General features: G+C 44.0%; 1 protein-coding gene across 1 annotated transcript in view; it reads right to left on the bottom strand.

Moving 5' to 3' along the window:
• The window catches only part of LOC310692635 (uncharacterized protein), a 62,453-nt gene that overhangs the window by 15,067 nt on the left and 23,756 nt on the right, over positions 1-23,630 (bottom strand). Inside the window, exons 20-43 of the mRNA XM_083473581.1 lie at positions 22,748-22,851; positions 21,255-21,373; positions 20,707-20,874; positions 19,499-19,704; positions 18,107-18,201; positions 17,872-17,978; positions 16,442-16,621; positions 16,013-16,221; positions 15,263-15,366; positions 14,951-15,069; positions 14,478-14,645; positions 13,039-13,241; positions 12,344-12,447; positions 11,481-11,596; positions 10,887-11,045; positions 9,684-9,883; positions 8,903-9,003; positions 6,489-6,607; positions 4,736-4,903; positions 4,204-4,415; positions 2,707-2,810; positions 1,704-1,822; positions 940-1,107; positions 431-639 (exon numbers count right to left, since the gene is read on the bottom strand). Of these exons, the coding sequence (XP_083329707.1) occupies positions 431-639; positions 940-1,107; positions 1,704-1,822; positions 2,707-2,810; positions 4,204-4,415; positions 4,736-4,903; positions 6,489-6,607; positions 8,903-9,003; positions 9,684-9,883; positions 10,887-11,045; positions 11,481-11,596; positions 12,344-12,447; positions 13,039-13,241; positions 14,478-14,645; positions 14,951-15,069; positions 15,263-15,366; positions 16,013-16,221; positions 16,442-16,621; positions 17,872-17,978; positions 18,107-18,201; positions 19,499-19,704; positions 20,707-20,874; positions 21,255-21,373; positions 22,748-22,851 (3,561 nt within the window). The remainder of the gene's footprint in view (positions 1-430; positions 640-939; positions 1,108-1,703; positions 1,823-2,706; positions 2,811-4,203; positions 4,416-4,735; positions 4,904-6,488; positions 6,608-8,902; positions 9,004-9,683; positions 9,884-10,886; positions 11,046-11,480; positions 11,597-12,343; positions 12,448-13,038; positions 13,242-14,477; positions 14,646-14,950; positions 15,070-15,262; positions 15,367-16,012; positions 16,222-16,441; positions 16,622-17,871; positions 17,979-18,106; positions 18,202-19,498; positions 19,705-20,706; positions 20,875-21,254; positions 21,374-22,747; positions 22,852-23,630) is intronic.

The following is a 23,630-nucleotide window of genomic DNA, read 5'->3' on the forward strand; positions in this document are numbered from 1 at the left end:
GAACAAAACAGAAAAATCTAAAACTCATTCTTATTTTTTAAAGGCAGGATTAAAACAGCCCCACCCACTCAAGAAGGCCACAGATGATTAAAAGCCAAAGGTCTGGCAGAAAACAAATATTTTTGCCTGGTGCCTAAAGATATGTAACGATGGTGCCAGGTGAGCCTTCCTGGGGAGAGCCTTCTGCAAGCAGGGAGCCACCACTGAGAAGGCCCGTTCTCGAATTGCCCCTCTCTGGGAGGGGGCACATGAAGAAGGGCTTCAGATGGCGATCACAGGGTCTGGGTTCATATGGGGAGAGGCTTTCTTTGACGTGCTGGCATCCTGAACCACACAAGGCATTATCAGTCAAAACCAGCACTTTAAATTGGGCCTGGAAACTGGTTCCTTTGCCCCCTCCTGGCAAACCTGCAGATAGTTGAAGACTCACATGGCTTTGAAAGTGCTGCAGGGGATGCTCTGTGGAATGGCTGCCAGGGCTGTGGCGTTGATGCTGGGAAGCACGAGGGTCAATGTTTTCTGGAACCAGTCTTCGTACTGGGAGGTGCCGGCTGTCGTTAGCAGGCTCTGTAATTCGCTGAAGATGACATCAAATATCTTGTCCCTCACCTCTGTGTTTGCCAGGAACGTCACGCCGCTCTGCCAACCAGAAACACAGAAGGAACAGGTCATGGCCCCAGCCTTCAAAATGGCCAGAGTAGCACAGAGGAATGTGATTGTGCTGGAGAGAAGAATGGCAGAGAGACAGAGCTTCGTGGCCAAGCGGGGGTTTGAACCCCGGTCTCCCAGGTCCTAGTCCGACACTCTTACCACCACACCACACTGGGCCTCAGATATCCCCAAAGAGAAGCAGCGAAGGATGCAGCATCAGGAGAGCTCCAGAAATTAAAAGGATCTTATCAAATGGATAGAAACCAAAGCTAACAAAAGACAACTCACCTGAGCAGCCAAGGCTGCAAACTCTGTCATAAAAGCAAGGGTGTCATCAACAGGCTTGTTCTCCAAAGGTTCCAGAAGGGCGCTGACTTTATCAGGATCATCCAGGGCGCCAGAGGCAAAAAAGACATGAGCCAGTTGGGTGGCAGTGAGGTTGCCCCGGACATCAAACTGTAAAAACACACATTCGAGGATATACTTAGAGACTTCTTCAACCCTTCCCCAATCTGGTGCCCGCCAGATGTTTTGGACTACAACTCCCATCAGCCCCAGCCAGCATGCTTGCTGAGGCTGATGGGAATTGTAGTCCAAGACACCTAGAGGGTACCCAATCGGGGAAGGCTGCTTTAGAAGATTTGGGGAGGGAGAAAGGTAGGCAGCCCTTTCCTTCTCCCATGTGTGGGATGAAGCTCCTCAATTGGGCTGTTGTGCAGAATATTCACTTCCACCCCTCCTGAAATGAATAATTATTCTTTTTGCAAGTATGGAATGTGGAAAACTCGCAGAACTGACCTCTCACTGACCCAGCTCACTCAGGATTGTCTACACTGACTGGCAGCAGAACTCCAGGGTTTCTCTGGCAGGAGTCTCACCCTGCCAGTCTTTGAAGGCGCTAGGGATTGAACCAAGGACTTTCTGCATGCAAAGCAACTGCTCTGCCCTCTTCCCCTAATGCAAAATAGACTTCCTAATCATTTGGTGGGGGTGGGGTTCTGGAGCACAGGGTGGGCATTATGCATCAACACAAGGCAACCTCTGCAACGTACCCCATTGAACGTGGCCATCAGCGTGGTGAAATCGCCATAAGGAGCTTGGGCTGCGAAGGCCCCCAGGTTATCTTGCAGCCATGCCTCGGAATCCCTGGTGTTGGAGGCACACGCCGATCCTGCAGTGTCGGTAAACAAACAAGCCTTTCTGAACAGAGCTCCATGTGGGATTCATTGGCATAGTTGCAGGTGGCAACTCATTCGGCCAAGAATTCAAAACTGGGTGGGTTTGATCTCTCTATTCCTACTCAAGAGGAATGAATTCTCCCCTAGGTGCCCACCTCCCTGCTGGATCCCTCTCAGGCCCCATGCCCAGGGGCTCGTGCCTCTACATCTGTTCCCCACCAGCTCTCTAAAGTGCCTAGACCCCACCATCCTGGCGTCACACGTTGCCCATGGCTAGGGATGGAGGAATCTGCCGATTTCAGTCTCCCTCAGTTTTTCATTTTCCCAATCTTTAGTTCAGTTCTCCATATTCCCATTTCAGTTTGTAATTAAGAAAAAAAAATCCAATATATGGAAGAATAGTTTTCCCTATATACAATGTTGTATGTAATTCTGCCTAATATACACTTTTTTTTGCAAAGAAATGTCCCCAAATATAATGCATTTTTGCCTGCTATTTTCCTTGAATACGTGCATTTTTATACATGCTTTACTCCGGCATCTGCATTTTTTCTCTCTACATGATTTGGTTGGAGCACTGTATTGCAAAATTCAGAGAAGTATTTTCATTCTCGTTTTGTTTCAGAAAGTGTGAATTACTATAAATAATAATTAAATTTCTATACCGCCCTTCATCTGAATACCACAAGGTGGTTTACAATATAATTACCCAAAGGCCTGTTGAAGAGGAACATTTTTGTCTGGTTCCGAAAGATATGTAATGAAGGAACCAAATTAGGAAGATATGCCTTGAAATGGAAATCAACTGGATCAGCTTTCTCCCCGCTTCCAATCCATGGCCCTGAACTGCAAACTTAAAATGGTGCCACCGAATTACCTGTGGTCTTGTGCTGGTTGTCAAGGTAGGAAAACAAGGTCCTGTAGACACCTAGTTGGTTGGTTGGTAGTATTGCAGAGTAAACTTGGCTCAGCGAGGACACCCTGAAGAAAAAAGGTTGTGTCAGAAATGTCTGCAGAAGAGCAGAAGAACAGGCCAGAGTCAGGGGGCGGCTCAGGGGCCGGTTAAACGACTCCTGTGTGCCTCTTGTGGCCCATGGGCCTTAGGTTGCCTACCCCTGACCTAAGGAGTGCAACATCAAGTGATGACTTCCTGCAGTGCTCATAGTTAATATGTCCACCACCAGCCACAATGTATCTATCACCACATCTTCAACACTCATAAAAACTATGGTCTAGCTTTCCCCAACCTTGTGGTCCAAAGAATCTGGAAAGCACAACTCCCATCAGCATCACTAGTTCTCAGTGGTCAAGGATGATGGTCATCCTCAACCATTGGCTATGCTGATTCGGGCTGGTAGGAGTTGTAGTCCAAGCCATCTGAAGGGCACCAGGTTGGGGGAGGCTGAACCATAGGTTGCTTCTTTCTCTCCAGACAGGTTTCCAGACATGAATCTCCTTCCTGCTCCTTTAATTCAGTTTCACACTCCATTGGATAGAAGCTTCTAGTAATGAATTTGGCCTGTGCCCCAGAAAGGAGACCATATGGCAGTGTGGACTGTTCCTTTAATAAGCCAGCCAAGCCCTCCTCCACAATACTCCATTCCAGTCCCCCTGGTTTGCAGGGGTTTCCCCCACCACACACTCAAGAATCAGACAGAATCCCACTGAGCGTGCTCAACAGTGGTAGCTGGTGCTGATGAGGACTGCTGGGGTGGAAGGCAGGGAGCCCAACAGTAGGTGGCGACAGAGCCAAGGACAGGCAGAGACAGCTCATTCTGGTTCTGTCCCCATCCTCTTCTCTACTGAGTTCTCTACAAGGACAACACTGAGACTAAGGGGGAGGAAGTTAATAGGCAGTGTTGCCCTCCTAACTGCTTGTAAGTTAGAAGATGGTGGTTGGGGGCAGATTGTGGTTGGTGAGGCGGTACTCTGCATATCCTCATGGACCAACCTTGCTGATTTTTCATTGGGCTGCTTTAGGGTTTTTCCTCATTTAGTCCCCCCGCCCTCCGCAACCTATAGAGTGGTACCTCAGGTTAAAAACGTAACTCGTTCTGGAGGTCCGTTCTTAACCTGAAACTGTTCTTAACCTGAGGTACCACTTTAGCTAATGGGGCCTCCTGCTGCCGCTGTGCCACCGGAGCACGATTTCTGTTCTCATCCTGAAGTACTATTTCTGGGTTAGTGGAGTCTGTAACCTGAAGCGTCTGTAACCCAAGGTATGTATGTTGTTGTACTTCCACGAATCCTGTGCTTCCCCCAAATTTGCCAATACGCCCCTCTTGCACATGGGATTCACCATTTTGGTTACTTACACATTGGCACACTCCTCTGAATACTTGTAACAGTGAGAACGACGGCGGTTTATACTCACACAGCTTGGAAGGCATCACAACCGGAAACATAAGACAGCATCTCTTTGGATTCCTTTGCGCTGAAACTCGGCAGGAAAAGCAGCAGCCTTGTGGACAGCAAATGAGTCCAGTTTGCAGGGCTGAAGGTTGAGAGTTCAGATCCAATCGCCTCCACAAAATGAGAGAGCACCCTTTGCCTTATGCCTTCCTCTTTGAGAGACGTTATTCCAAGCTGCAATTTAAAGAGAGAAGGGGAAAATAGCAAACTCTTTCGCTTAACTATTTGAATTTATCTTAACTTTGTTGTCTATAACAGGCAATGAGAGGCTGTCCCATTGACTGTGATTTGCTGCTTATCTTCCCCCGGCTGAGCTGCAGGGATACATGCAAGGTTCATTAACATTCTAACTTATCCGGTGAAAACTGTCAGCAATAGAATGCATACAAGCAATGTGGGTTCTGTGAGGGAACGGAAAAGTCAGTTTGGCTGGCAAAAAGGCCTAACTTGATTTGGAGTTTTGCTTTTCTTTAATAAATATTTGAAGGCCATACCTTATCGGCATCTGTGTTGAATTGGTCCAAATACTGGTAGATCTCTTCCAGTGGTTTGTTCTGCAGTCTTGCAAGAATGTGGCACATCTTCTCCTCTTCATTGATGGCATCAGACTTCAGAGTGAGGGATGCAAGTTGCAGTGGAGACAAAGATTGCAGAACAGCCATCTGCAGGGGAGCATCAATCAAATGATGGTGAATTTTTCAAGCCGTCTGTAATAAGTTGTGATGCCTACATATGCACTCCTTATGTTTCTGGTTTAGAGTCGGCACCCAATTTTTTAAAAAATGCAGGAGAGACTAGAGAACATCAGAAAAAATACTGCTCAAGTGGGAAATTGTCAGCTATAGAATGTGCATAAACATTGTTAGGGAAGGTCAGGATTTTGCTCATGTGTCATCAAGGAGCAGAGGTGTGAGTTATGGACAGGGAGTGTGGTTGGGGAACTGAGGGAGCAAGGAGCCCAAACGAAATTAATTGGGATTGTACCAGCCCATTTATTCTGGAGAATCAGCATATTTGGGTACTAGCATACTGTGTTGTTGCAGGGAAGCTTTAGGAAAATTAAGAAATCTTTCCCTATATGATCCTTGGGATGCTTTTACCCTGCCATTTGACACTCAAGGTACACATTTTTAGGATCCACCTTATTTTGTGTGACTGCAAGCTGTTTTAAACTGCTCTTTAACAATGTGTTTTAATGTTGTCACCTGCCCTGGGACCTTAGGGTGAAGGGCGGGTAATAAATAAATAAGCACCACTTTTTGCCCAAAGGTCAGTCCATATAATGCAAGGATGGGGAACATTTGTTGCCCTACAGATGTTGTCAGACACCAGCTCCCATCAACCCCTGTCAGTATGGCCAATGGTCACGGGTGATGGAAGTTGTAGTCCCTAGTAGGCCTCACACTCCCTATCTCTGATACAATGGACTGCCTAGACTATTTAGATCAGGGTTTCCCAAACTTGGGTCTCCAGCTATTGTTGGACTACAACTCCCATCATCCCTAGCTAGCAGGACCAGTGGTCAGGGATGATAGGAATTATAGTCCAAAAGCAGCTGAAGACCCAAGTTTAGAAAGTCCTGATTTAGATCTTGGGTGGGCAATTTAAGGCCCAACAGGGGGAAATGTGGCCCTTCAAGCTTCCCTGTATGGCCCTCGGGACTCTTGCTGAGCCACACTTCCTCCCTAGACTATGCCCCCTATTGCCCCTGCTCTGTGCCCCACTCCAGGGCGTTTGCTTGGCTGGAATGTATCCTTGAATTGTGATTCCGCCTCTCACGTGCCGTGATGGAAGGTGGAAAGGCGGGATATAGAACTCTCTGGCTTTTGATTGGCTGCACAGAAGTAAGAGCCATGTCCATCAGTCCACATGGTTTTTGCCTCTGGCCCCGACCACCAGTGGCATGCAGACCTCAGAAGGTTTACCACGAAAATTTCCTCAGGTTAAAAAATGCCACTTCAGCCATCACTGACTGGGAACGATTGGACTTGCTAAAACAGCAAATACATTTCTGAGGGGATTTCCTCTCTATCGAGTGAAACAACCACATGAAGACATCTACATGCATGGCTGGAAACTTCTTTCTCCTAACCACAAAAGGTTAAGCAGGGGATCCCAAACTGGCTAATCTCTAACCACCTGCTAAGTTGCTTTGGCCATAAATTACTTCATTTGTTTGCAAGAAATGTTACCGTGAAAAAGCCTGATAGGTCCCATGCCAACAGATCCTGGATATAAAATACTCACGCCGTCAAAATGCAAATTCCAGCTGAGCAGGTCCTGGTACTGGGCGTATCGGCTGAAGTTCCCAAGATTGATTTCCAGCCACTCCTGGACGCTTTGAGTGGGCCTTCCACATGCAATGCCTGGAAGGAGCAAGAAGCTGTTCATTCCCATGAACCATTTGCAGCAGCCTTTACAAACCTGATGCCACTCAGTGAGGGAGGAACAAATTTCTCCTTTATCAGATCTTAAAGTCAGTCCCACATATTTCCCAAGACGTTTGTGATTAAAACAAACAAACAAAAAACCTCTCATGAAAATCGATCAACATTTTGGTACAAATTTCTCCTGATGGGCACATTTTTTTGTATGTGGTCTTGGCTAATATACACATATTTAAAGCAATGTTATTTTCACTAATCTATGCATTTTATGGATGTGTTATAGATGCATTTTTGTACACACTATTGGCTGGAGAACTACATCAAAAGTCTGGAGAAGCGCTAATTTTTAAGAATAGCTGTGTTTCAAATGGCATATTGTAAGTCTCTTTGCGTTCCCTTGGGCAAGATAGAGTAACAAATTTAATAAATAATACTATTGGTTTAGTAAGTGTAAAGTAGGCAGATTCTCATTAAAATGCGAACAGAACCTATTTTTCCCTAGTTCCTACCTCTAGATGAACTACATCTCCCATCAGCCCCAGCATCATACAGCATGCCAGCTGGGGCTGATGGGAGTTGTAGTCCAAAACACCCAGAGGGTGCCAGGCTAAGGCTGCAATTGAGCATGATGACAGTGATGCAAAACTCAAGTACAGAAGGAAACTCAGCCCCCATTCCCAACCAGTCAACCAGGGGCAGATCCACACCACACTTTTAAAGCACAACCAAGCACATAGCTTGCCCCGAAGAACCCTGGGGACTCAAGTTTCATCTGCACAGAGCTACAGTTCCCAGTATTCTTAATAAACTACAGTTTCCAGGCTTCTTGGGGGAAGTCATGCGTCTTCAGTGTGAATCTGCCCCAAGATGTAATTGTATTAAAAGCTGAGAGGGGAAACCAACATCCCTCCAGATGTTGCTGGACTCCAACTCCCATCGCCCGTCACCCACTGGCCGCACTGGCTGGGGCTGATGAGAGCTGGAGTCCAAGGACATCTTCAGGGCCCATCCCTAAAGAAAAGTGTACAAAACAAGGGCTTGGATTTACTTTACGCTGCTAAGCCACGCATGGCAAAAAGACAAAGGCTCTTTGCATTCCCAGCCTCACCTAGAGCCTTACATAAACAACTCTCAGAGCTACAGTGCTTGGCCAGTGAACTAATTGATTAAAGAGCTTTTGTGCAGCAGACTTAAAAACAAAAAACAAAAAACCAATGGCACCCTGTCAATCATGATTAGAGCACATATTTATTTGTCTTTTGATTTTAGGAAATTTACATCCTGCCCTGAAAACCACATGCAAGGCACCTTTCACACTCTGAAACAACAATATATCATAAAGCAAATTACATAATTGGAATGAGAACTAGGAAGTGTCACAGCTCAGTGGCAGGACATCTGCTTTGTATGCAGAAGAAGAAGATCCCAGGTTTAATCTCTGGCATCTCCAGGTAGGGCAAGGAGAGAGTCCCTTGCCTGAAACCCCGGAAAGCAGCTGCCGGCCAGTGTAGACAAATGGACAAATGGTCCGACTCAATACATGGCAGCATCTTCCCAACAGTGTAAAAACAACAACAGTAGAATCAGCTATTAAGAATGCTAAATTGGCAAATATCTAAATAGAATAGAAATTCTTAAAAGGTTTCAGCTCAGTGGCAGAAGACTGACCCAGAAGAGGACCATGCAGACCTCATGAAGGAAGGGAGTTCCGCAGTCTGAGTGCAGTGACAGAGAAAGGCTTTCATAAAAATCCTAACCACTCCAGCTTCACCTGTATTTGTCAATGAAGCTGACTGGAAGATTAAGGACTGACAAAAGAAAGAACTGCTTCTCAGAGTGCACAGTTAAACTATGGAACTCACTCCCACAGGAGACAGTGGTGGCCACCAACTTGCGTGGCTTTAATTGAGGATCGGGCAAACACTCGACGGAGGAGAAGGTTATCAATGGCTACTAGTCACAATGGGCGTTCTCTTGCTCTCACCTTCCAAACCCACAAGTGGCAAGAACCTTCTCTACCTCTCTTGCAAAGGAGAAAACATCTTCTGCAATGACATCTGGTTTCCACACATGGACCCACCATCTCAAAAGAATGGGGGAAATGCTTCCCCTATGACTCCAGTAATATGTACATTCATTCAGATGTGATTAACTAAAGAATGGATCTATTAAATCCCATGGTTAGTTGAATATGATTGTTATCTATTTCATGAAGCGACAGCCCTGATTTATTCAGATAGGTAGGTAGATTTTTTTTAAAAGGGCTTGTATTACCTGATTTGATTTTTGTAGTCAAAAAAGCTTTGCTGAATCCAAATACACTGAGGGCCTTTCCAGGCAGGATGTTGGCAAAAACATTGTTGAAACCTTTCAATCTGGGAAGCAAAACGGGCAGACAATGTCACTGTTAGCCAGAACTAGATGTCTTCTCAATGGCAAACCCAGCCAATACTCTAACCACTAGGCAAGCTTTTCACCCGCACAGAACTTCACCCCAGGGTGCACACGATGGAACAAGCTTTTTTCTTTTCTTTTCTTGTCCATTTTGGCCTTAGAGTGGTGCTGTCTTTGCACTCACAGATGGAAAGATGTGCTTTACAGATAAGATTTCATCGTACCCTGTAAGCATCTCACTCAATCTTTTTGGAGGGGACTTGTAGGAGTGACACCAGCTAAAGGACTTGGCCACCTTGTTTCCTGGGCCACCCTGCCGCCTCACTGTACAACAGCACTGCAGCTGGCCAGGAGGTAGCTTTCAGCCCAGGTGGCTTCTATGCTTGACACAAAGGGAACCAACAATTAAGTGTCACCTGACCCTAGAAAATTGCTAATACTAATCTGGGTCATCCTTCTGAGTCATCCTCATTTGCTCACTTCCTCCTGAAGTGTTGGGATGGCTTCCCTTCCCGCCATCACCCCTAATATTTCTCTTTTGGTGTGACTGGCTAGCAATTTATTGATTTTTGTGCCAACAGTCTGTTATTGCATTTGTTTGCCTGATAGGCAGGTACAGGTCGAGGTGAGCATTCATTTCCACGCCACGCAACACACTCACATTTTCTGGTAGGAGTCACACGATATCTTGAGCGGAATGTCCACCACAAGGGTCTCGTTGAACTCATGCAGAACGTTCTGGAAGATAACTTGGAACCAGTAGGCAAAATCACTGGCTTTGAACTTCGGGAAGTTGATCGCTATCCTTTGGAAGGCAATGCTCAAGATGGAACCGGCGTACGAACTGCTTTGCAATTCCATCTGTGAACAGAAATTGCCACCCAGTATTCATTAAACAACTCTGCACATGTTCTGGTGCTCCTGGAACCCTTCCCCACCCCCAAAGCGAGGTGGTGCCTCCATGTCATTTCCTTCAAGGCCCTTCTTGCAACCTACTCTTCCTCCAGATCCTTTGGTTTAATCTCCTAGTCCATATTGCCAACTGAAATGAAGCGTAAATTTGTGGAACATTTACTCACATGGATCTGTTGCAACCCTTAGCTTGTCTCTTCCCTCCCCTGCCCTTAGCTTGCCACTGAAATTTGGTCTACATGGTGATCTCCTTGAGGGAGGCACCTGTCTTCTGTTGCTATGTCATTCTGTGAAGTACCAGGTATGCTTCTACTACTTATTCACGACTGCCACGACCACAATGCTCGCTGATTTGGGCTGATGGGAGTTGTAGTCCAAAACATCTACAAAGGGCACCAGAGCGAGGAAAGCTGCTCTAGTAAGAAATCAGGCTTACGATATACCACAAGGCAACATGCTATGTGCAGTCATAAGCTAGTCAAATCTGTGTATAATTTTTGACACCCCCTTACCCCATATATGCCCAATCTGTGGAACTCACACTGTGACAAGTGTCACACAACACATTCTGCATTTGTAAGAAATCATTTTTTTAGTGTGGCAGCATCTACATTTGGAAACTCTCTGCTTATTGACAAATGGCAGGCACCTTCACAGTACTATTTTCAGTGCCTGCTTAAAAAAAAAATGTTTAGACAAGTCTACCCAGACATGCAGAATGTTGACATATATTTTTAACCTGGTTTGCAGCTTATCATTGATTTTAATTGTTTTCCAAAGGTTTCTAATGGCTGTTCTTAATGGCTTTTAACTGATAATTTTATTATATTATTCTTTCCGTAAAACACTTTGATTTAGGATTTTTTAAAACAACAACAACAATCAAGCAGTATATGAATTTTATGAAATAAATAAATAGCCCCCCCCCAACTCCCAGAGAGCAGTCACATACCGGGGCAATGGTGTTCAGCTTGCCCAAGAATATGGCAAGGTCTTCCACGGTCTTCAGGTTGCCCATGATCTCCATGATGCCACTCCCATCAGCCAGCGCTCCCGATTCCACCGCCAACTCAGCCAGCTGGCTTGCAGATAGCTCTGCCATTGCCAAAATCTGAAAGGGTGCACACTTTGCTGCTCATGTACAGTTGCAACCAATAGTACCCATGCTTAAAAATGACTTGGTACGCAACAGAATATTGTGTAGCCGGGAATCTGTGGCTCTCCAGGCTGGGTCTCTAGCCCAACATCATAAGCATATAAGAAGAGCCTTCTGGATCAGACTAAAGGCCTGCCAATCCAGCATCCTCTATGGCCAACTAAACATCCCAATGGGAAGAAGGACCTGAGCACTCTCCCCACCTGGGATTCCCAGTGACTAGTACCCAGAGACATGCTACTTCTGACAGTGGAGTTGAGAACCTAGGCATCATGCTATGGGCAAGTTGCGCCGCTCTCCAAGGACTGGTTCCTCCAATTTGCCCCACTTCAAGGGCTTACAATCTGCCTCTTCCCCCAGCACAACCCCTGCTGGCAAAGGTTCCCTTACCCCATTGAAGTTCACATTCACTGCCAAAAACTCTGCAATGCTGGCAAAGGCACTGAATTGGCCATAGTTGCTTAGGATCCATTGGCTGCTGTTGGTGTTGGGAGAGCATGTGACCCCTGGAAGAGAGGAAAGAGTTTTGGTCCTGAATTCTCCTAGAAAAGCAGAGGAATAAGGACCTTCTGAGTGAAACTGCATGCAGTTTGGGGGAGGCGGGGCCAGCATCCTGCAAAGAATTTTAGTTCTTCAGCTAGAACAGCGGCTCCCAACTTTTGCTGCCATGGATTGCTTCTTTATTTCTCTGCCTGTAGTATCAGTTGCGATGCGCTGTGCTAGATGCGGTACAGTTTTTAATTATATTTTTATTGCTTCTTCTTATTTCTTCTTTCTTGTATTTTATTGAATTCTACAGAGCAAGATGAGCCTTTGGTTTAACCCAGCGTTTAACCAAGTGGGTGGTACCGCCCCTTGTGGGGTGGTGGGGTTACCTAGTGGGTTGCTAAGACGCAAGGGGAGAGCAGGGGGTGCTGGAGATGTAAATGGGTTTCAGACTTTGAAAAGCTGGGTTCACAAGTTCATCTGTTTTGTTGAATGAATTAAATTAAATAGTTTCATTTGAATAAGTGTGCAATTAACTGTTAGTGTTTTGAATTTCATTGTGTTATTATCTTCTTTGGTGGGCCACGCAAACCACTACTCTGAATAATGCTTTTTATAGGGTAGCGTAGAAGGCACTGAGGATGAGATTATGGAACCAAGGAGGTAGTGGCCCAAAAAAGTTTGGGAACTACTGGTCTAATCCAGTAGGCCGCTCGGTTGGGGTCATGTTCTTAAGTTCCAAAAACAAAGAGCCTGTCTTCTGATACCTTGATCTGCCTGATAAGATTCCAGGTAGCTGAATATCCTTGCATGAATGGCCTTCTTCTGCCCCTCCGTGAAACGATCGAACACCTTGTCCAACGCTTGCACCCTGAGGAAGACAAAGATAGTGAACAGCTTGTATCAAATGGGGTCCCAAAACTCCAGCGTAGTTCATGCCCTTTTAGAAAGACAAACAGGATGGGACATAAAGGTGGACCAAGCTATCAAGCACCATCTGGACCTAGGGATTGATGACTCCTCATTTTTCCAATTCTTAAATTCCATTCTACACATTGCCACATCATTTGCAAAAAAATTTTAAAGAGGCCCTCGTGAAAATCATCAGCATTTCAGTGCAAATTTCTCCAACATACATTTTCTGCATGCTGTTTTGCCCAATAGACACATTTTTTTGCAAAACAGTTATGTCAAATAAAAGGAATTTTTGCATCTGACTTCACTACTACATGCATTCTGAAATGCACACTTTACCCTAGTATAGGCATTCTTTGTACACTTTACCTAGCTAGAGAATGGCACTACAAAATTCAGAGAAGTGTAAATTTCAAAGGACAGCTGTGCTTTGCATTGTTTCAGAAAGTGAAAATTTAAAATTTCTTTAAATGAGAACTGAATCCAATTTCTCCACTGTCCCTACCCTGATAAGGCTAAAAAGACATGGGTGTTTTCCCAGACTTACAAATTTTGGTGAGACTGGCAGTCAATATCAAGGGGAATCAGCAGCAGGTCCTTTGGTTTGAGAGATGGCAGGAGGAATTGGAGCTGAGTGCCAAACCAGAATGAATATTGCTCTGCAGAAAAGGTGCTGAACTTGAGTGTCTTGAAGACCATCTCAAAGATCAAGTTACGGATACGGATGTCTGGGAGGACGAGCAGCTGCCTCTGCAAGGGAAATGGACAGGTAGAGTTCCAAGATTAGCAGGTGGTGGTTTGTCCAGCAAAATCCAAATCTCGATGTGAGGAGATTATAGCTTTTCAATGGGAGTTTGCAGTGGAGCTCTTCATGAGGCTGTCCGCCTGTAAAACTAGCTCATGTATAAATACAATGGAATGAATTCTAAGCATACTGCGATCTCCCCCAAACCAGTCCCTCCAATGATGGCCAAGACTGAGGAAATTCACCATCCTTTTGAAGGGCACAAGCTTGGGGGAGACTAATCTGGTAGGAGTCCTCCTGTGGGCCCTGCTCAGAGGAACGCAGGAAGCAGTCTGACACTGAGTCAAGAGTTGGAAAGAAGATAAAGTCCCGACCAGAGACGAATGGTTGATAAAGATGGCAGACTATGCTGAAATGGCGAAAATTACCGGGAAGATCAGAAACCAGGAAGAAGGAGAATTTAATAAGGAATGGGGGAAATTTATAAATTTACTGAAAACAACTAAAAACTTTGGCAGGATTTTAGCAACACTTGTAATGTACTAAAAACTAAGGTAAAAATGGATTGAGTTAAGAAATATGGGAAATTATATGATGCGGTAGATGAAGTTTGACAATGGAAACCATGGAAGAGGGAGGGGGTCTAAGGATTCAATGAATCCTAAATGTTGATGATTATGACTGTTGTTTGAATTTAACTGTACAACGTAAAACTGAATTAATGAGACAGAGAGAAAGAGAGAGGGAGGGAGGGAGACTGAGTCAGACCATTAGGCCATCTTGTCTATGCTGAGAGTGCATTCAAACATGGGGGAAATTCTAGTTTTCTTGATTACACTGTCACTGCTTCTGTCCTGCTTTCTAACATTCCTTCCACACTGCAGTGACTGTTGTGTTATGGAACAGTGTGGCTTTTTCGCTGCTATACCACTATGTTTTCCCCCATGAAAACGGCAGCAAAGAACTGTATGCTGGTATACAGCCTCAAATTTTGTCACAATACTCCCACAATCTTTTCAGTTCCCAGCCAGGGAAGGGCCCCACGACTCACTGCACACATATTCTACCACAAAGCTGCAACCTTCCTCAAGTTCCAAGAGTGCAGGGAGAATGAATTTTGTGGAAAGTGCAATTGTTCAGTGTTGACTGTGCCAAATGATTGGGGGAGGGGGAGGAGAAAAGATTTGATGAAAGTTAGAAAATGATACTTTCCAGTCCAGGTGAAAGCGCAGCACAATTACCTGGTTTACCGCAGCAGTGAACTCAGCTGTGAAGTCCCTCATTTCCTCAGGGGGGCGCTTCTCTAATTCTGCCAAGATCTGGACAGCAAGGCGCTCATTTCTGAATGCGTTCGTAAAAACCATCATCGCACCCATTTGCTTTGGAGTCAGGGCAGAGAGGGCTTCAAACTGGCAGGGAGAAAATTCATGGAGAAACAGATTCAGCAGACATCCAAGAAATTTAGCTTTGGTTGAGCAAGGGCAGGCATATTCTTCAGCCAGCATTTTTATAAAGAAACCTGATTCTAGCATAGTGCCATGAACGCTATTGTCATGAACTACAAGAAAGTCAAGTGAAACCAATCAACCATTTTTTTTAAAAAAAACAAACACCTATTTTTAAGAATGAAGGGAAATGGAGTTTTTAGAACACAACCTATCTATCTGATTTAACCATCTGGGAATATGTAAATTCATCCTGAATATTCACTTACCCCGTTAAAATTCGGATATAAGATGGCTAAGTCAGCGTAAGGCACAAAACGCACAAATCTGTAAAAGAGGAGTTGCAGGAAGCTCTGGCTGTTGCTGTAAGCACCAGGGAATGCTGTCCCTAAAAACCAGAAATTTGCAAAATGAAAACACAGAAATATTCATTTATACAGATAGTCTTCGCCACACTTAGCAGACCACTCATCTGCCAGAGCAACACCTTCAACATGCATGAACAATTTACCTTTCACCCCATCCCAAGCCAGCCATGACACAGCAGGCACTGCCACCCCTAAATTCCATGAAGCAGGTACCTGAGGCATTGATTTGGAATTGCATTATTCTCTTCATTAAATTGTAGATCTGGATGGATGCCTCCTCGGGTAACTCTGGGAAGACCTGATCGAAACCTCCAAATCTGCAAATGAACAGGAGAGAAATGAAAAGAAGTAAATACCATACAACTGGAGTTTAAAGAGATAAAGCTATCTGCCATAAATAGGTAATACAAGGCACTATATCTTCCCAACAACCATGTGAAGTAAGTTAGGCTAAGAGTTGATAACTGACTCATTAGGAAGCGAGCAAAAGCAATGGGAAGTGAGTTTCAAATATGAAAATGTACAAGCTTTTTGTGTGTTTATTAAGTCTGGTGAAATGTTTTTTTGTTTGTGCTTTTCTGACAGTTGTGAAATTGCATGTGTTCAGAGTATTTTTTTATTTTATTTTAGTCTTATGCAATAATTTGTTAGACTTTGTGATGTATTTTCTGGCACTTTATTTAATGCATTTCTTTTGGGGAAGAATTGGGAGGGGTCCTATTCTGGCAACCACCTTAATCTGGGCCTGCTTGCAGGAGTGAGTTCCATAGTTTATGTATGCACTGTGTTAAGAATTGTTTTCTTTAGTCTGTCCTGAATCGTCCAACATCCAGTTTCTACCATTCGACTCTACTCCAATTCTAACGTTACATGAGAAGCAGATTGACCAACAAAATCTGAAGCTGATTGATCAAAAGGGGCCACTTGCAATTGATATGGAAAGTAATGAAAGGTGACACCTACATGGCGCGAAAGGAGGCAAAGCTGACATCAAGAGGAATCAGCTGGAGCAGGTTCACATTGATGCTGGGCAAAAGGAGTTTCAGCTTCTTGGTGAACCAGTTCTGGTAGTCCAAAGCAGTGAATTTGCGGAAATGGCGGGCCAGGTTTCGGAAAATGGTGCCGAGCAGTTCCAACCTCACCTCGGCATTTCTGATACCCGGGATGTTCTTCTGCAAAAAGGGGAGGAAAGGTTCTGAAGGAAAAGGATGATTTAGGCTGCTGCAAATCTACACACCAGATGGGAGGGCATCTGCAGAGCAAAAATATTACCAACACCACCCCAAGAAATGTTGCTGATTCGATCAAAACTCTTCTTGTTTCCACTGAAGCTTCCTGGATGTTTGCTTCGCACTGGAGGGGCTGGAAGTTGATGGTTTCTTTGGAACTTACCTGTTCAAGGATGAAATTGAGCCTTGTCAAGAACACATCCATCTTTGCAAGTGGGATTTCAGAGCGGCTAGTCTCTAGGCTCAACAGAACCTGTCTCAGGGTTGTCACATTGACCAGAGCGTCCGAGGTTGTGATGACGTCTACCAGCTGTTCAGTGCTCAGGGTGTTCAAGACGGCAAACTAGAAAACATAGACACTACTCAATCATAGTTTTTCACTTAATTACAAAAATAGATAGGGATAACATACAATTTATGTTGCTATACCAATAAGGGACTCCTGCCAATCTAGCAGTTTGAAAGAATGTCAAAGTGCAAGTAGATAAATAGGTACCACTCTGGCGGGAAAGTAAATGGCATTTCTGTGCACTGTTCTGGTTCACCAGAAGCGGCTTAGTCATGCTGGCCACATGACCTGGAAGCTGTACGCCAGCTCGGCTAATAAAGCGAGATGAGCGCTGCAACCCCAGAGTCAGCCACGACTGGACCTAATGGTCAGGGGTCCCTTTACCTTACCAATACGGGACAGCCCATTTTTGGGTAAACGTAATGATTAGTGGGTGCACTTTAGGTCTTTGAATGCAGAAGGTCCCAGGTTCAATCCTCAGCATCCCCCCATTAAAAAACAAAACAAAAACTCAGTCGGAAATGATGGGAAAGACATCAATCTGAGACCCTAGAGAGCTGCTGCCAAGCAGAGTAGACAATACTGAGCGAGATGAGCAAACAATCAGCTTTCCATACAGATAACTTGACATATGAAATGGTTCAGTCTTTTCAAGGGAAAATAGGATCAATTGAAGAAGGGTTAGATGAATTAAGAAAAACTAAATGTGGGACTAATTGACGGAGGGTTTTTTTTGCTTTAATTATAGGCTATGAAAACAATGAACGTTGTGAAGGGGGGGAAATAGATCAAATATAAACTTAAGATTTTTAATCCTGTTTGTAGAATTTATTTTGCTTAAGGGAAATATAATCTGAATCCTAAAATACTGGTCAAAAAGGGAAGGGGTTAATTTATATTTATTTAATTAGTTTTGTAATATCTTTTGGTGGGGGAACAGCTCAGGCTACTGGGACACAATTTGGGGTACAAATTTGTTTTATATTTTGTAAACCTCTCAGATAAGCAGCATATAAAATAAGGAGCATATACAAGAAAAGAAGATTTGTCATCTTCATCATTAATACTATGCAGCATAGTGTTAATTTTTATGCACCAGCACATTCCCCCCTTCCTTGCAAAGAACAGACGTTTTATTGCTTTGTTACAAGTAGGGGGCTGCCCCTTCCATGAAACTTTGCCCCCGGCGTCGCTGTCTGAATGCTCAGTTTTCTGCTCTGCGCCCACAAGCCACATGCCCCTGAGCCTTCTTGGCAACAACTTCATTTTTCAAAATTTGCTGGTCATCAAGAAAGCAAACCTACAGGATCGAAGTCTTCCTTGATGGATTCCACTTCTCTCAAGGTGGCGTCCTTGAAGAACGAGCCCCAGGCTAACTTGATCCACTCAGCAAATGGTTCACTGGGCTTTTCTGAATGGGTAATAAGAGGACACAGGAAATATTTGAGCCTTTCATTATACTAGAAGCCACTGATATTTGTCAGGGGACATTTTAAGTATCTGGGGCTCTGTTTCCCATGGCTTCTTTGGTCATGTTACCTTTTAGGTCTTTGAGGTTCTGGATGATCCACAGTACGACAGCTCTCCTGAAGGGTTCTGCCATTTGGGAATGTGCTCCACTAAGCCCAGCAACACTGTCATGACGCAAATAGCAAAGATGATGAAACGACACACAGACACACATATACAATTGCTAAGAGCTTGCCATCCTGTGGAATGTTGCAAGGGATTCTGGGGCACACTTATCCGCTTGCACATGGTATATGCCTCAAGAGTATGACCAGCTGTTCCGTCTCATTCCATCCCCCTTCTGTGTGATGTCATCCTGTTCTGTCCCCTTATAAGCCATTTCTTCCCATTTCATTTAAAATGCATTTTGTATGCATTTTATGCGTGCCATTTTCATAATATACACACATTTCAATGCTTTTGAAAGCATTCACCAGTAAAATGTACATTTTGTACCTATCATTCACATAAAACACATGCTTCTCCATGCACAATTTTGCCCACATTGCAAAATCCAGAGAAGTGCATCTTTTTCACTGGGAGTCATGTTCCAATCTGCGCACAAGTCCAGGAGATAGGAGCTATCTAATGCAACAAAATTCCTGCTGTGGTTCTGATCTGCGGGTTGTATCTTCTCTTTGAATTAGGGGGAAAGTTCCCGCTGGAGTCAATGGGAACTTCAACCATGGCTTCAAGTTAACTTGCTTCAAATAAACCATCGCTATGAACCAGTTAGTCAGTTCGGATGAAACAAGCTGTACTAAACAAAACTGCAAATAAAAATTTCCCAACACCTCCTCTTAGCCACGTGGGGAAGAGGGGGGCTGAGTGCACAAACCTATCACTTGCTCATCACATTAAACTATGGTTTAAACATCTATCCACACTGGCACATCTGCAATACCTTCCTTTCCTTCCTTTTAAAATTTATTTTTATTTCAATAACTTTTTATTGGGCTTTATAAACAGGGATCATAGGAATAATAAATGACAACCCGTGATGGCTGTGGCCAGGATTCCAGCTCTAGAGTTCTATGATATTCTATAAGATTCTTCTATGAGATTCTATGAGCATTGGAAATGGCTCAGCCCTGAATAAACATTCACAAACTTTTTATTGATAATAATCAGCTAAATAGTTTGAGGATCTATACAACTGTGTAACATGCAGAAAACAGCATTTTTAGAGAAATCAAAGACTGGAACTGAGGGAAGTCGGGGGGGTTGTGGGGGGAGGGAGGGGGAGGGAGGAAAAATGGGGGGGATAAGGATGATATGTTTCTGGATAATATGTTTTGTTTTAATTTTGAATAAAAAAGTTATTAAAAAAAGAAGGAAATGGCTCTGCCCACAGCGAGAAATGGACCAAACAAAATCCCCCCCTCACCCTCTAGCGCCCAGTGAACTCATGTCGAGACTTACATGGCAGTAAAGGAGTTGTAGTTTTGGGGGGCGAAGTAAGCAAGGGTTGTTGCATTGACCACAGAGCAGAGGAAGCGCAGTTCCCCCTGAAAAGTGGCGTTCCAGTCTGCTGCTGTGTAGGTTTCCATTTGAGAAGAGGCGAGCGTCAGGTAATTTGTCAAGAGCAACTGCGCAACTTCGGTGTTTGGGAGAACCGTCATCTTGTGCTGCAGAAGGATTAAACAAAGACACCTCCAAGGAATCAGTTTCTAAATGAAAAGCATAGAATCCTCTATACAGTGGTACCTTGGTTCTCAAACTTAAACCGTTCTGGAAGTCCGTTCCAAAACCAAAAGCGTTCCAAAACCAAGACACGCTTTCCCATAGAAAGTAATGCAAAATGGATTAATCCGTTCCAGACTTTTAAAAACAGTCCCTAAATCAGCAATTTTAACATGAATTTTCCTATCTAACGAGACCACTGATCCATAAAATGAAAGGCATGAACAATGTACTGCAGTCACACAATCAGTCAATCAATCAGTAGCTGAAATGGGTTCCACACAGTCACAAAAAAAAGAGCCACAAAAACGCAAAATAAATAACAAAAACAGACAGACCTCAGCGCAACACTCAAAACGAAAGTGTGCAACTCAAAACAGAGCACGTTCAGCTTCCAAAAAAAGTTTGCAAACTGGAAAACTTACTTCCGGGTTTACAGTGTTTGGGTTCCAAGTTGTTTGAGTACCAAGGCGTTTGAGAACCAAGGTACCACTGTATATATTTTTCCAATGTCCCTAATTGTAGACAGGATACCTAATTTGAACTTAACCATTTAACTATGTTCCCATGTGTTTTTAAGAGTGGGTTGTTTTGCTAGAGTTGGTGAGTTAACAGTCAGAACCCAAGGCAACAGCATCACTTGGCAATTTTATAGCACTAGGGGCTATCGCTCCTGCTCATTCCCCTTGCCAACACTGGCTACCTGTTTGCCCGGCCGCCACCCCTGACTCCCCCTCCCTCTACACCTCACTCACCCACTTGCAAATGCCTCCACAGCATTGTTGTTTACTGCCTTGGGATTCTTTGGAAGGAATGGTGGGATAGAGATTTAACAATAATCACAACAACTTAACAACTTCAGCTGTGATTCCCTGCTTTGCAAGGGGTTGGACTCGATGAGCCTTGGACCCCTTCCAATTATTCTACAAGAGTTTCAAGGGAAATACCTGAATTGCAGCCCTGGTGAATTGCTTCAGAATCATCTGGACAAAGTCAACGCTGCTTTCTTGGAAGAAGTTGACGAGGCGCAATGCCGAATCCATGCTGGTCAGGGTGTTTGAATGTACAATCATGTCTCCAATCTGGATCGGAGTTAAAAGATCCAATACTGCGTACTGGAAATAAGAATGTCAGGATGTTAGAAGGGACTGTTTGCTCTTTCTGCTCACTTCCTGCTTGCACTGGCTCAGCATCTCCCACAGTGAATACAACCCTTGAACATGCTCCCATGCCCCTGAATGCCAGGATTGGACATTCTCCCCCCATCTGTTCCCCAAAGTAGAGAGGTTCAAAGCACTTCTTTCTGTGAATGCTAGCACAGCTCCGGTTGGCAAAGGTGCCTTCCCCCACCTCCACCAAAAGGGGGGGAAGCATTTTCAGATTTTAGATGTTGCACCCATCACACAATGCCACTTGGCAGCCAGTTTGTGACTAGCGCCCACATCACTTTCTCAAAATTTCCAATGTGCCTACTGGTTTGCAAGCACTAACTTACAGCATCAAATGTTTGGCGATAGTATGAAACCAGCTGAACATATGGTACTTCCATATAGAATTGCCCAAAGTAGGTGAGTAGCCAATTTCTGGGTGTGGTTTGGCCAAAGCAGGCAGGACCTGGAAGGAAGAGACGGAAGCAAAAGTCATGACTTATCTGCCTAGTGGGAGAATGTCAGGCCAGCCCGAGACATTTTGCTGATGGTGAGAGAGCAGTAATTCCCCTCTCCAACACACACACACTTAGGATTCGAAAGGCCCACATAACTGGCATCAAAAATAGGTTCCAGGACTAAATTCTGGCAAGTTAGCCTGAACATTTTATGTATTTGACTTTAATTGAATTATCATTATTTTTAACTTTAGATTTTATATGCTGCGTAAATATATTTCCACATGCATTTGCAGTATAGAAATGAATAAATGAAAAGCTAAGGCCTGTGCATTCCAAATACAGTGGTACCTCTGGTTACGTAATTAATTCGTTACAGAGGTTTGTTCTTAACCTGAAATCATTCTTAACCTGAGGTACCACTTTAGCTAATGGGGCCTCCTGCTGCTGCCGCAGCGCGATTTCTGTTCTCATCCTGAGGTAAAATTCTTAACCCGAGGTACTACTTCCGGGTTAGTCTGTAACCCGAAGTGTTTGTAACTCGAGGTGTTTGTAACCCGAGGTACCACTGTAATACCTTTGTTTTAGCTCAGCGGTTCTCAAAAAGTGTGGCGCACACTGGTGTGGCACGAGAGGATCGGAAGAGCAGCATGAAGATTCAAAGTCAATCCAGGAAACATTTAAACATTTCAGTGTAGTGTAGTGTAGTGTAGTGTAGTGTAGTGTAGTGTAGTGTAGTGTAGTACAGCATCAAAAAAACAATGTTTTTATTTGCAGAATATGGATAGATATCCTTTCAAAATGAGAGCAAGAGCAGCAAGTGATATTGAGGACAATCTTAGCTGTCATCCAGAATCACTGTGCAAACATTGGCTAGTCTACAGTTCCCCATGTTGTGAACAGGGATTTTCAACTCTGACAAATACGAAAGATCAGAAGGGAAAAAGGCTTCTTTGTCTTGATGAGGAGATGAGACTAGAGAGTTTGTCTGTCTCAGATTAGATCTAATATAAATTGCCTGGCAAAAGGAAGCTCACACCTCTCACTGAGTTTGTAGACATACTTCAGGTACACATGTAAGAGGCTCATTTAAAATTATACTTTGGGAATGATTCATCTTATGTAGCTGCATTGTTTTATACTTTCTGAATGTCCTATGATCATGTTATAAAGCAGTTGTGTTCTAGGTTATAAATCAAGCACTGCTAGGAGTCGTTTCTTTTTGTTTTCCAATGTAGTTCTTATCAGTAACAATTTTTGGTGTGGCGCGAGCAAATTTTTATTTGGAAAGGGTGGCCCAGATAAAAAAGTCTGAGAACCACTGTTTGTTCACTCCTCTTATTTTCCTCCTGACAGATCTGCCCTAAAACCCAGTTCTTTACCAGTGGTCTGAGACTTCTGGGTTAGGAAAGAAACAATGTAGTTGACACAATCCTTCTTCCTTTCCTGTGGAATTTCAGAGAAGCCTCTGTTGATCCCAGTAATCCTGGGATAAGAAGGAAAAGGCAACGTTAGAATATATATATACACTATACACTTTTAAACCAGTTTCATTGCCCCAGTTCATTCTGGGAAGAGTGATGAGCATGTTGGGAGTTCTCCATTGGCTAGTCCAGGGACAAGCTAGATCTCCATCGCCCCAACCCTGGTGGGACCAAATGTGACTGGGAAACATAGCTGTCAACTTTTCCCTTTTCTTGCGAGGAATCCTATTCGGAATAAGGGGATTTCCCTTTTAAAAAGGGAAAGGTTGATAGCTATGCTGGGAACCCTTCTGCAGGGATTGCCTTTGCAGCCAAGTTCCCCACCCTAGCTGCTAAGTTAGTAACGTGCATTAATTTCAGTGAGTATACTCTGAGTAGGCCTAATGTTGACACAACTCTAAATTTTAATCTGTTTTTTTAGGAAATCACATTGACTGCTTCTGTGTTGTTGTTGTTGTTTAAATTTCTATTCTGACCTTCATCCAAAGATCTCAGGGAAGTTTACAATATAAAAACACATAAATACATATCATAATAACAAACAAAAACAATACCCCTCCACACATTTTAAAAGGGCATAGGTTGTTTAATTAGCAAAAGGCCTGGGAAAAGAGGAATGCTTCTGCCTCAAGATATGTAACTGAGGTGCCAGGCGAGCCTCCCTGGAAAAAACATTCCAGAAGCAAGCAGCCACTGCAGAAAAGGCGGAAAATGAGGCGGAATGGCTGGTGCAGCAGTAAATTAAACTGCAAACCACGCCCCCTCCAAGCCGCCCAGTTGG

Source organism: Podarcis liolepis, assembly GCF_965112155.1.
Source record: "Podarcis liolepis genome assembly, chromosome: 14".
NCBI classification, from domain to species: domain Eukaryota; kingdom Metazoa; phylum Chordata; class Lepidosauria; order Squamata; family Lacertidae; genus Podarcis; species Podarcis liolepis.